The sequence below is a fragment of the Topomyia yanbarensis genome, chromosome 1 (genome assembly GCF_030247195.1).
Source record: "Topomyia yanbarensis strain Yona2022 chromosome 1, ASM3024719v1, whole genome shotgun sequence".
In the NCBI taxonomy this organism is placed as follows: domain Eukaryota; kingdom Metazoa; phylum Arthropoda; class Insecta; order Diptera; family Culicidae; genus Topomyia; species Topomyia yanbarensis.
The window spans coordinates 160,292,472-160,305,585 of record NC_080670.1 but is presented as its reverse complement, the minus strand read 5'-3'; the positions used below and the strand labels follow the sequence as shown (position 1 = coordinate 160,305,585).

The 13,114-nt window shown below is 41.7% G+C and overlaps 2 protein-coding genes across 14 annotated transcripts in view; one reads left to right on the top strand and one right to left on the bottom strand.

The window, feature by feature from the left end:
• Positions 1-13,114, top strand: part of LOC131679280 (disintegrin and metalloproteinase domain-containing protein 33) — a 1,109,813-nt gene that overhangs the window by 689,786 nt on the left and 406,913 nt on the right. The window lies entirely within an intron of this gene.
• On the bottom strand, positions 7,126-11,148 carry LOC131679360 (uncharacterized). The gene is made up of 2 exons (XM_058960074.1): positions 10,424-11,148; positions 7,126-7,655 (listed from the first exon to the last, which is right to left on the bottom strand). Exons 1-2 carry the CDS (start codon positions 10,941-10,943, stop codon positions 7,645-7,647), a joined length of 531 nt encoding a protein of 176 aa, XP_058816057.1. The 5' UTR covers positions 10,944-11,148; the 3' UTR covers positions 7,126-7,644.

Below are 13,114 nucleotides of genomic sequence, written 5' to 3'. Positions count from 1 at the left end.
ACCTATCAGTAGGAATAGAGAACTTCGCTCATGTATTCCCAGAGCATAGTCCATGCAAATCAACAATAGAACAGTAGTCCGTTAACGATTAATTCGACCGAAAAACTAATTTATTGGGTGTTTTGCACTCCCATCCTCACAGTTGATACTAAAACGAAGCTGTAAATGGTCGCAATGGTCCCACATAGTCCGACCGTGGATGCTCTCTATTACAGACTAATTAAATGAGTTAGCAATAACAATAAATTTCCCATCTAGAATAAAGTAAGGCAGCCAATGCACCGAAGTACTCTTTGTCCTTTGTGTGTTTCTTATTGTGAAAAGACGATTCGAACGGTCGCGTGATGGGGGATAAAAACAGCCGTCAGCAGATGGCCAACTTGGAAGACAGGTGGGATTGAAGTAGCGTTATAGTCGATAAGTGATTTACCGGGAAGCTTTTCGAATAAATTGAGAAGCTTTTATTTACCTTATGCTCCGATGTTAGATTATCTGCAGATTGCATTCTGGAATTGCAAAGATGCACTCGGCAAAAAATAAGTTCTAACGAACTCGTTTATCTTTCGGCTAAAATATGATTGATAAATAGGAAAAATTATCAATTTTCCTCAAGATATTCATCTACTTCACTTAAACTTGATAATGGTGCTAAATTCGGCTTAGCTAACTTTCCCTCGAATCTTCTCTATCATGATGGATACCGCATTAGGCACCCATTTGTCAGTCATGTTCCATTAGCAATCAACTGCCTAACGGAATTAAATTTTCAAGTATTGCTTTTGATCGGAACAAATTTCCCCAGACCGACAAACAACTCCCGCGCGCCGCTCGGGATGTGTTTACCATTGCCGAACAATTCATCGAACAACATCCGAACAGACAAGAGCAGAATCAATGTTATTTTTAACCATCCTCTCATCCGCCGCGCGGATCCGAGATGCTTTTCAAACTCGTTTAACGAGATTTTCCCGATCATCGTTTTTCATTATTGCGGGAGTAGATAATTAATTTTCATTTCGCCGCTGCCGTTTTCCTAGTTCGAGCTTTGCCGGGGGATCGCCGGAATGGTGTGGTGGCTATACACTGACCCAAGAAATGGATTTGTTCGATTTAATGGCAATCAAGTCCGAAACGGTAATGATTATCATAGGCCAGAGCCTTACCGTTAAAATTGAAAAATAGTTGTAAAATATTTTCCAATGATTATATTATCTTTTCAAGTGCCGTGAAATTCAAACGATTTTATACCGGCCAGTCTAAAACGGGATGGCGTTCATATTTTGCACATTGATACCAAATGCTCACACTCCCACCGTTTCTCAAATTAGAACATCATTCTACTCTGTTTCCGTCGGTTTTCGCCATTTCGTCGGCGCTCACGAACAACCAACAAGGAAGGCTTCATTGGAATCATTGGAGCGTTTTATTACTTGTTTTTAAGTGGCATCGGCCTGAGGGGCCCTGACTGGATAAAAGGGTGAGAACGAGAAGGTTAGACGATGGGTAAGAGCTTAGAGGAAATTATTAGCTTTCAGAGCGGACGGCTTGGGAAATAGCACCTCGATCGATTAGGCTGCCGAGGGAATGGGTGCTAGGTGTGCCATCGCTGCCGATTGGATGGGCGATTTTGCCGGAGTAGGCTTTCGTAGGGGATTCATCCGCTCGAGTGGAATCAATCATTCATTGGAAATTAGTGTGGCTTTATGGCGGCCTGGGTGAAAATTATTGACGAGTTTACTTATCCCGTATTTAATTTTGATGGCAGCATCATCAAGTACATTTTCTTTCGTGTTTAGTTATGCCAGAAAATGGGCAAAACTATAAGAAATGATGTTAGGAAGAAAATGTAGCTCCAAAATAGTCCTAGGAGCAACGCCAATTTTCATCGATATTTTATTATTTTAGGTTTCTCCAGAACAACATCAGAAGAGAATAAAATTTGCAGAATAGTTTTTATTTGAATTTTTTTAATAAATTTGTATATTTTTTGCAGTGTATTATTTTAGACAAAATTTCAATAAATCTTCTCAGACACAAATTTAAAAGTTATGATTTTTCGGAAAGGCATATTGTCATTGTCGTGTGTAACTGTGTTAGTACTATATTCCTGGATTGGAAATGCGATGCAAATCATGAGTAATTGGGAGTTTTTGTTTCAAATCGCTATATTCCGAAATTTGATTGAATTGTATTGAAGTTTTAAATATTTTATATACAAAAATGATTAAGAAATATTATGGCAGTAGAACTTTTAAAATTAGAATGCAAGTATGGCGATAAAAATTCAGTTTTACATTTAAACAGGAATAACGGCATGTTTGGCAACACTGCAACCAAAAATTACTGTTGTAGATTCCTCAACAAATTTCTTTCGCGGATTGTTTTTAGAGCAAGTAATACTGAAAATATGGGCCAGAAATATAATTGATGCTGTAATTTTATGAAATCTTCTACAAACATTGTTTTACGGTGTATCTAATTGAACTAAACTATTTATAATTCATCGAAACTGTAAAAACGCTATATTTTCTAGTAACTTGTGTGAGTTCTTTTGGTTATATTTAATGGATGAAAAAGTTTATATTCATACAATGTAGTAAACAGAAATGAGCGGCGGAATGTTGTCGTCTCTTACGACGACTCTGCCAACGTCGACGGCACTATACTGGAACTGTTGCAAGTATTGCGGGAACCAGCGAGACCAAATAGTTTGGGACCGTTTCTGAATAAGCTCTCAGTGGTTCAAGCGGTTGTCGTCAGAAGTCTCCTTCAGATCAGTTCCCGGAATAGCTTGAAGATTGCTTCCGGCAAAAAAATGTTTTGGCGTGAGAACTTCGAGATCAAACGAATCATCTGGCATTGGCTTCAGCGGGCTAAAATTGAGGGACATCTCCATCTAGGTAAACAGTGTGAAGATATCCTCGTACGCATCGTTCATGTTGCCGATTTCTTTCAGTGTCTTCTCTGACTTCGCTGTGGCCTTCCAAAGACCCCCAAAGTGCAACGAAATTCGCAGGAAACCCATTCCACCTCCAGCACCAGTCGAAGGCCTTATTCAGATCAGACTCATCGACCTTCAGCATGCAGTGGATGCGGTTGAGTGCATTGAAAGCGGTGGTGCTCTCAGAGTTTAACTGTACCCTTACAGCCCACTAAACGACGGAGTGCAGCTGGGAATGCCAGAGTAGATAAGTTGCTGGGCCCCTATTACGAACAGCGGACTTCTAATAGAACCGTCCGCAATAGTCGACTTCGTAGACGTAAAGCGGTTGAGTTGGAGCCACTTTCGATACCGGGAGATCGGCTGTGCCCAGTTAAACTATTTGGATTTACTAGGGATGAAAGTGTTGCAACGGTGGATTTATCTTGATTTCTGCCACCCATAATCTAAAACTTCTGTCAGAAAGTAGCTAACAAAACAGAACTGTACAGGATACTTCACAGAGAGAACGATCGGGTGTTTCTTCGCATCGGTTAGCGCAGCATTGCGAAGCCGGATGATAAGTACGGTGCCTTTGGGATCCACGACTGGGTTCAACTACTTCAATGTTTTTCTTTTTTTATAATGGGGAATACATTTACGTACTTATCCAGTGCACGTGCTATTAGTAGATGCCAAGATACCACACGGGGTGTACTGGGGTGTGTCGGGCTCTCATGGTGACGTCACCATGACTGGGTAATACCAACTAAACTCCATGGGGCACCGCCATTATTCCCCTCAGGGACTACCTCTCGGTATTACTTCTGGGGGGATGGCTGTACTTGATGTACTCACTCACTCTCGCTCACGCGTTCATACGTCCTGTATGAGGCTAACTTATGTGATCTCTCTGTCACACCTTGATTCACTCTCTAACACTCCACATGACGCTTACTTTTGTGCTCACCTTTTTCGTTCCTTGCGAGGCTAACTTGTGTGCTCACCTTTTTCATTCCTTGCTAGGCTTACTTTTGTGCTAACCTCTAACATACCATGTGAGGCTGACTTGGATGCTCACCCTATCACCTGGCTCACTCTCGATCGTACCACTCTATTATACCCCTGTCGCTCCCCTGGCATCCCATGTGGGACATTTTTCTTAGGCTCCACTTCTGACATACCATGCGAGGCTTACTTGGGTGCTCACCGTTTTCATACCTTGTGAGGCTGACTTTTGTGCTCTCCCTTAACATACCGTGTGAGACTGACTTGGATGCTCACCCTTTTGCTCCTCTGCCACGCCACGAGGCTTCGATAGCTAAGTCCCAACATAATAATTGCCAGTCGCTGCGCCAAACCTGCCTCAGCATGAACAGACCATTCACTCACTTTTCTGATCTCGGCCTTTTTCGCTCCAACTAACCAATCACTAGTTAGTCGTGCCCGTCGTCTGTTGCTCGGTTCGCCAGATTACCTGTAGCCTACAGGCAATCTGGGTGGTAGCAGCCGAGACTGCGTTCCACTTCTCCACCGATTGACACATCCGCTGAGTAAGGGTATCAGGGGTTGTGTCCCAGCCACAGACGTCAAGCATTGCTCTTCTTTCGACGTCGAACCGAGGACATACGAACAGTATGTGTTCGGCAGTTTCGTCTACACCTGAGCAGTCAGGGCAGGCGGGGACCTCCGCGTGTCCGAACCAGCGGAGGTACTGTCGGAAGCAGCCATGGCCTGACAGGAATTGTGTCAGATGGAAGTGAACTTCCTCATGGGGTCTGCCCACCCAGCTCGATATGTTAGGTATCAGCCGGTGGGTCCGCCTACCTTTCGAGGAGTTATCCCACTCAAGCTGCTATCTGGCGACCAAGGTCACCCTAGTGCGCTCGGGGGATCCTCTATTTCCATGTAGCTCGAAGCACTCCTCATCTTCCCGGATGACCAGCCCGACTGGCATCATGCTCGCTATCACGCAGGATGCATCGTGTGATACCGTGCGGTAAGCAGATATCACTCTGAGGCACATCACGCGGTAGGTGCTCTCCAGTTTCTGTAGGTAACTGGTTACCCTCAGTGCTCTTGACCATGATGGGCCGCTATACCTGAGGATAGATACGGCAACGCCTGCCAGTAGCCTACGTCTACTGGCGCAACCCTTTGAGCTGTTGGACATCATCTTCGATAGTGCCGCAACAGCAGTCGACGCTCTCTTGCATTATAGTCGACGTGGCTGCCGAAGGTCAGCTTGTTGTCTATAATGACTCCGAGAGACTTCAAACTCCGCTGTGAGGTGATCACGACTTCTCCCACATGGATAACTGCATGTTGTGCCGACTTGCGGTTGTTGATGATAACTACCTCCGTCTTATGCTGAGCGAGCTCAGTGTGGTGGACCTTACGTTCGCCACTAGCGAAATTAAAAATCACCTCAGCAAAGAGTTCACCAAGCGCGAGAAGACAGAGCGAAAGTTCGGCGTGTTGGAGCTGTTCTGCGGTAAGTGGCTAGATTGGTAGCAGGTTAATGCTCAGAATAACGAGTGGCTCCTTTTCGAACGACGTTCAGGGACGAATGCTGAGGCAGCCTGAATAGCGAACGAATAGATAGGTCCAGAAACACATCTGCGTTGTGCTCATGGCGACTAGCGGTATCTTGGGTCCTTCCGCAAACACTTCTAAAAATTCTATTGTGGGTAACGTCGAATTTGGCTCAAATTCCGTAAATCTTGACGGTCACGGTGTCCCCGTCCATCATTCCGTATAGTTGGATAGTAGGACTATATTCTCGAAAAATGTAGGACTATATTCTCGGGAAATGTCGTCGGTAGACCTGTCGACTACCGGAACTTGCTTCCAGACGTTGATATCTGTTGGTAACCGTATCCGCGAGACCCGGCATACGCCTAAAATCTTCCAACGACTCGAGTTCCCATGAAACCATTGGAAAATGGTCGTGAAATCTATCTAGAAATGTACAGTAACAGCAAACGTCAGCGTTGATTGCAGCTTCTTGTACAGCTTAGAAAAGTTTCACTCCTGCGATTCTATGGTGAGCAGAAAGCGGAGCTACCTTGAACTCAGACGCCAACAACTGGGCCGAATTTGTGCCCTAAACTTCAGATCTAACGCAATAGCATGTCCCATAGACACGCTAAGGAAAATCGCAAGTGAAATTTGCACGATGACGGCACCGGACATCGAAATGAAACGGAGTCTGCGAACTATACTTAATAGGTTGAGTACTTTATAGAACAGTTTTTATTCTTCTTAGAGTGGTGACCAAAGCGGCGTGTCACATTCACATTCTGCTACAGAGCCCGGATTTCCTGCATGAAGAGTCTGGCTTTGATAATCGTTGGACCAATGAGCCCAAATGGAACGAATATTTGGGAGACGTAAGACATAACTTTCCTATTCGTCAGAACGGGTGAGACTAGTGGCAGCTGAACCTCGAATCGGAGTATGTCCGACTTAAATTCTCAAATACGGCCGAGCATGGAAATGATATGGTCTGGGCTGGATTGTGGAACGACAGAATTGCCAGATCATCAGTTGGTACATCCTCAAGAGCTTCGGAAGAATTGGATACCCGTTTCTTTTGCGATAATACAACGCAATTTAATATTGCCGATGCCTCACTACGCAACGGCGAACCAGGAAGAAAGTCGTCGCGTTGCGGTCTTCCGTAACTGGTTCACTCGCGGCTGGATACGGGTGCCTGTTATACAATCTGCTGCGGAGGACGCATTGCAAAATACTTACGCGTGCTGTTCCGTACGCTACTGTCCGCAGCTCATACGTAGCATTAGGTTCATCTGGGCCTGCACGCCAGAGAATTCGCTGAATCCGTTGATCATCAGAATGGAAGAATACCTACCGGTACAGTTTCTCGATTCCGCAATCAAAACAATAGGATTCGTTCGAAATCACGATGAAGAGTAGATCTTGTTCGACTACAGATACTACTGCAGCGTATTATTCAGTAAACATGCTAACGCCGTCATACAGGACGTATTGAACCCAACCCCATCCTTCGTCGTGGTACTCGATTCGGTGGAAACGGGATGATGTGGGAGATAACGGTGAGTCTTCATGTCATCTATAGGCTCGTCGAGTTAAATTCAATATTATGCAATGTTTGGGTATTCAAAAATAAACTTAATTAATTATTTCATTTGGATTTCTTCTTCTTAACTAGTTGCCCTAAATTAAGATTTTTGTACTTTGATTTTATATATCTAGTAGATCGCCGTAATACTGGTTTTGTTTTTAGTTTAGGCAATGCACTTGATGGTGTATGTTTATGTTCTGTTTTAATCTCTGACCTGATTGTTTCGTTTTGTAGATCGTATTCTGCCGCTAACTCCGGAGCGATAGAATTTTTCAGAACGAATGGTTTCTGGGGAATGTGTTTTAATTGATTTCTATGCGCTTTACGGGTACCGCCATTTACGTCTATCAAATAAGTTAGATTCGATATTTTTTTTAATATGGTACCTTCTGTGCTAAGAGCTCTACCATTTGATTTATATGTATAAATTATTTTACTGTTGGTATTGAAAACTGTTGGCGTATTTTGAGCGTTGTCGTCGTAATGGAATGTTTTATTATTCCCTCTTAGGGCAGACAGCTTCGTGCGAGGTGGGAAAGCAAAAATTCGTTCATTCGGTATTATGTTGTCTTCGGTAGTTGGTGATTGATGGTGGTGATGCAAAATTTTTTTGATTTCATTGTCGATCTGTAATGATGAAAAGGAATCGTTCTCTTTTATTAGTTTCCCCAACACCGCTTTTGTGGTTTGTACTGCCCTTTCTGCTAGCCCATTGCTGGCGAGGCGACAGAATGTGTTCGCAGTTTCTAGACTCACAGTATTTTTTGAAGTGGAAGCTGTTGAATGGAGGCACATTGTCGCTGACAATAGTTGATGCAAATCCAAACACAGAAAAAATGTTATCCAGCTCTTGTGCAACGTTATCTGCATTAGTTTTAACCATTCTGCGGACCTCAATCCACCTGGAGTATGCATCAACTAATATCAGAAAGGTGCGATTAAATTTATGGAAAAAATCTATGTGGACACGCTCAAACGGTTTAGATGTAGCGGGCCAATTGCCGTACACTCTTGGGGTTCTATCTATTCCTAAAATTTGACATTGTTTGCAAGAACCTACGTAGCTTTCGATGTCTGATCCGAAACTGGGCCAGTATAAATACCTTCTGGCGATTTGTTTCATTTTTTGAATGCCACGGTGGTTTGCATGTAACAATTGAAGAGACGGAATTTTCAAGGCGGTCGGAATAACCACTTTTCCACCGAAAATTAAACAATCTGACTCTACGCTTAATTCATGTCTTTTACCGAAAAAGTTTTTCAATTGTTTATCTTTTACATGACTTGGCCAACCATTTTGTACAAAATTTAATACTTTTGACAAAGTAGAATCGTTAGCTGACTCTTGACCTATAATTTTAGAGTTGAGATTCACATGTTGGTCGTCTACTAGATAATTGAGTTCCATGAAAGAGCTACGCTGACTTTCTTCTAAGTCGGCTGAACTCAGATTTTGGTCCAAAGGTAATCTTGACAAGCAGTCTGCCACACAATTATCTTTTCCAGCCATATGAGTGATAGTGTAATCAAATATAGATAATCGTAAAAAATACCTCTGTAGCCTAGTTGCAATTACTGACGGGCCCCCTTTTTTGCTATTAAATATTCCCAGTAATGGTTTGTGATCCGTGATAATAGATATTTTCTGTCCTAAGACATATTTATAGAATTTTTCCATGGCAAATACCACAGCTAATGCTTCCCTGTGTAATATTGGATTTTTTTTTCAGTTGTCGACAATCGACGCGACACAAAAAACACCGGCATTTCAATTTCGTTTATCTTATGGCTCAATATGCCTGAAATCCCGTCATCACTTGCGTCGCATGTTACTGTGATGGACTTAGATGGATCAAAATGTGTTAGAACTTTTGCACTACAAATGGCTCTCTTGCTCTTCTCGAAAGCTTCATTGCATTTTTGATCCCAACTCCATTTACTATTCTTTGTCAGAAGGTTATAAAGTGGAGAGAGAATAACGCTCAATTTAGGAACGAATTTACCATAAAATGTTATCATACCGAGAAATGATTTCAGTTGTATTTTTGACTTTGGCACTGACACGGCCGTTATCGCATTCACCTTCTCCGGATTTGGCGACACACCCGCCTCCGAAAGAATGTGACCCAAATATTTCACTTGGGAGACAAACCATTCACATTTCTCGGCATTGATTTTAACGTTATGGTGCATAAGCCTTCCTAACACTATTTTGATCTTATCTAACAGCTCATCATCGGAATCAGCCCAAATTAAGATATCATCGATGTACGTTTGGACTTTTGCAATATCTCGTAAAATAGAGTCCATAACGGATTGGAAAATTGTGGCTGCCGGTTTAACCCCGAACGGTAATCTGCGGTAGGCATACAATCCCTGATGTGTGTTTATAGCGGCCCTTACACGTTCAATATTTTTGTCAATACTTGAGAGTATTGACAAAAGTATTGTATGTGTAAAGGAAAAAAGTTGTATTGACGATGTGGATTTCAAACGGGACTGAAATATTGCAACAATATCGTCAATACTGGTATTGACAAAAATATTGAACGTGTAAGGGCCGCTTATTACTAAGAGCTTTTTGGAAGCTTCCGAGAGCACGAGTTGCTGATAGGCTCCTCTCAAATCAATTGGAGCGAATTTTTTTGCACCACTTTTATTTGTAATGAGCTCTTCGATAACTGGAAGAGGATAATGATGGGTAATAATGTGTGGGTTTACAGTCTTGGACCCGTCCATACATATTCGAATATCTTTTTTATTTGGTTTCACTACCACTACTATGGGTGATGCCCACTCGGTATATTCTACCTTCTCAAGAATACCTTTAGCTTCTAAATCATCTAAATGTGCCCCAACGATATCTCTGTGTTTAAATGCGACTGTGTATGGTTTGTGTACCACCGGATTTGCATTGCTATCCATTCTGATGTCTACTTCGACCCCTTTAATCGGTTCTGTTAGATCCTCATCGAACGCCGGCGCGTACTGAGTTTTCAAATTTTCAACAGTTTTCTTCACCCACTGTTGTCTTTTACTTTCGCAGAGAGAATTAAGATTAAACGTTTCTCTCCACTGAGGCCTGTTTGCGCTTAGCCAGTCTCGACCTAACAGAGACACAAAATTTCGAGGAGATTTGATCACCAATATCGATAAAGTTAGTGTTTTCGCTTTCAATTTCACTTTAACTCTTACCTTTCCCACCACGTTTACAGTTTCGCCAGAGATAACGAAAAAGCTTCGACTATCTGGTAGTAGTGTACACTTAATAAACTTTTCTTTATATGTATCTAATGAACAAATTGTCGCACTAGCACCAGTATCGCATTCCATCAACAAGCTTTGACCCTCCACATTTAATTCCACAAAAGCTGGTGTTGAAATGTTTGACTTACCGAGCAATATATTGTTAATCCAATTCGATTGGGCATCCTCGGTGTCCAGTTCTTCCCCTGACTGATCATCACCTGTAGCATTCTCGTCGCCTAAACTCATTTTGAGATCTTCCATGGCTGCTGATAATTGGTTGATCCGTTCTTCGAAAGCTCTCTTCCTCACTGAATTATTTCTAGGTACTGGAGATCCATGGCGTGGCTTCTTAACTTTGGGCAGCGTGCAGTTATAAGACAAATGACCTTTATTATAACAATTGTAGCACACCGTGTCGCTGCTAACTTTAAAATTTCCTCGATGACTCGAAATATCCTTCGGTCCTTGCCCGGAACATGCACTTTCGTGGAACCTTCCTGGTTTGATGAAACTTCTGTTACGCACTGAATTGTTTTGACCCACATAATTAACCATGCTGGAACTTTGCTTAGACATTTTTCGAGCCTCGAAGGCGGCTATCTCAACTGTTTTAGCTTTTTCTAGTAGTTGAGCTAGGTTTAGCGTATGGTTTGCATCCCGTAACATAGTCTCTCTTGTTTTTTCATTCCGAATCCCTGCCACGAATACTGATTGCACTAATGTAGCTTCCGTATCGACGCTCACACTACAATGTTCAACAATGTTCTGTAAATCTATAGCGAAATCGTCCAGCGACTCGCCCTCTTCTTGTTTCCGCGTTATCAACCGATGCCGTTCAGCAAACACATTTTTGTTCTCTTCGTGTAAGACTTTAAACTTATCCACTATTTGCACGTATGTTTTATCAACGATCCTATTCGGTTTGAAACTGCCAATTATTCGGTTGGCCGTCTCTTGACCAATACTGGTTATGAATTCCAACGCCTTTTCGTCGTCTGGAGTTCTATTCAAAGCAAAAAATATATCTACTGTTTGTAGATAAGAGTTCACATTTAACCCAGGTACATACACAGGAAACTTCCCTTTTGTCCTTTTGTCTACGGTCACAGTGACCATTTTATTTTCATCTTCTACTGACGTTGCCATAGCGTTTTTTACGATTTCAATTAAAACGCAAACGTCCAATTTTTACTGCTCGACTATCACGCGAGTAAACTATTGAACCAATTTTCCTTACACCGTGATTGTACCACGTTTCTTTTTATTCTCGTCGCCAGTATGCTATGGCCGAGGATCGTTGCTAAGGGCTTTCGGAAACTATGACTGCTAAACACGTCTGGTTTGTTCAAGCTTTAAGATCACACTGACTCTATTGGGTGTTCTTCGCTATGAGATGAGATACATCTCATCTCGCCTCTCAGTCGTATTTCCGAAATTTGTCCAAAATATAACGTAGGATGAACATCTGGTCCGTCGTTTCGGTATTCGCCATTCCCGCTGATATATTCTTCGCTTCCAGTAATGTCAAGCATTTCTCTTGTCGACAACGATCGCCGTATTCTGGGGCATGACGCAATTGATTCGGGGTGCATCGAATCCCCTACCTCAGTCGACCAAGCGACTATGAGCCATTCCAATACTTCGTGGAATTGATGAAAGGACACGCTCAAAACATGGCTTCGCTCTCTGCTGAATCTGATCCGTCTTCCAACAACAACGAGGTTTACTACCAGAATGTTGGTGGCTTAAATTCATCAACGGACAACTATTAGCTCGTGACTACAGGCTGCTGTTATGACGTCATTGCCTTGACCGAGACGTGGCTCGACAACCTTACTCTGTCTAACGAGGTGTTTGGTTCAATATTTGATATGTACCGCTGTAACCGCAACGCACTCAACAGCCACAAGACATCAGGTGGCACAGTGGCACGACTTAGAACAAAAGGTGGACTTAAGTCCAAACTTTGCCGTATCGGTTCAAATAGGACGATTTTATGTAATTTTGGTACGCTGAATTCGTTTTTGATATTAAAACTTATCAAAAATAAGCGTTTTCTAATCATTAGGGTGTCTCAAAAATATATTTTTTTCGAAATCGTTCTTAAAATTTGTGTATATTAATTTTCGTGTGCTAAATCGTTTTTGATATTAACACATGCAAAAAAAATTCATTATACGTTAGGGTTGCTCAAAAAATTATTTTGTTGTGAAGGTTCAAAAATTTGTTTAAATAAGTTTTTGTGCGCTGAATAATTATAAAAATAGAAATTAACTTTACTACTTATTAGAGTGGCTCAAAAGTAAATATTTTGTCTTTTATAATGATTTTTTTCAATAGTTATTTTGGAAAACATACTTCCCACTCGGCTCCTTACTCTTGATCACTAGTAAAACCCTTGTTCATCATGCTCTCAACACTATTTGATAGTTGTGCATGTATTCGTGTCATTATTCTAGCTATAAAGTGATTATTCAAATTCAATATCAGTAATAACCATGCGTCTCCATACATAGTTTTTTAAAATTTTGACTGCTTATCGCAAGTTTTCGCAAAACTAGCATACACACATTTTAAAGAGAAAATTAAAAGCTTTCGAATGAGTATAGTATGATCGCGGGCATTCACGAGCGTCGTTGTTGTTATCGCATTAGAAGTTAGAATTCAATAAAAATTTATGACAAACAGTTATCTAAACACTAACTAAACCAGCTAGTGATTTATTTTTGGTGATTTTCTGATGTAATTTTATAACACGGATAATTTTGGTGAAGTAATGCAATGCATAAAATCAACCATTTCTTTGAAAAACGAAAATAACCGCATGTAGTTCCTAT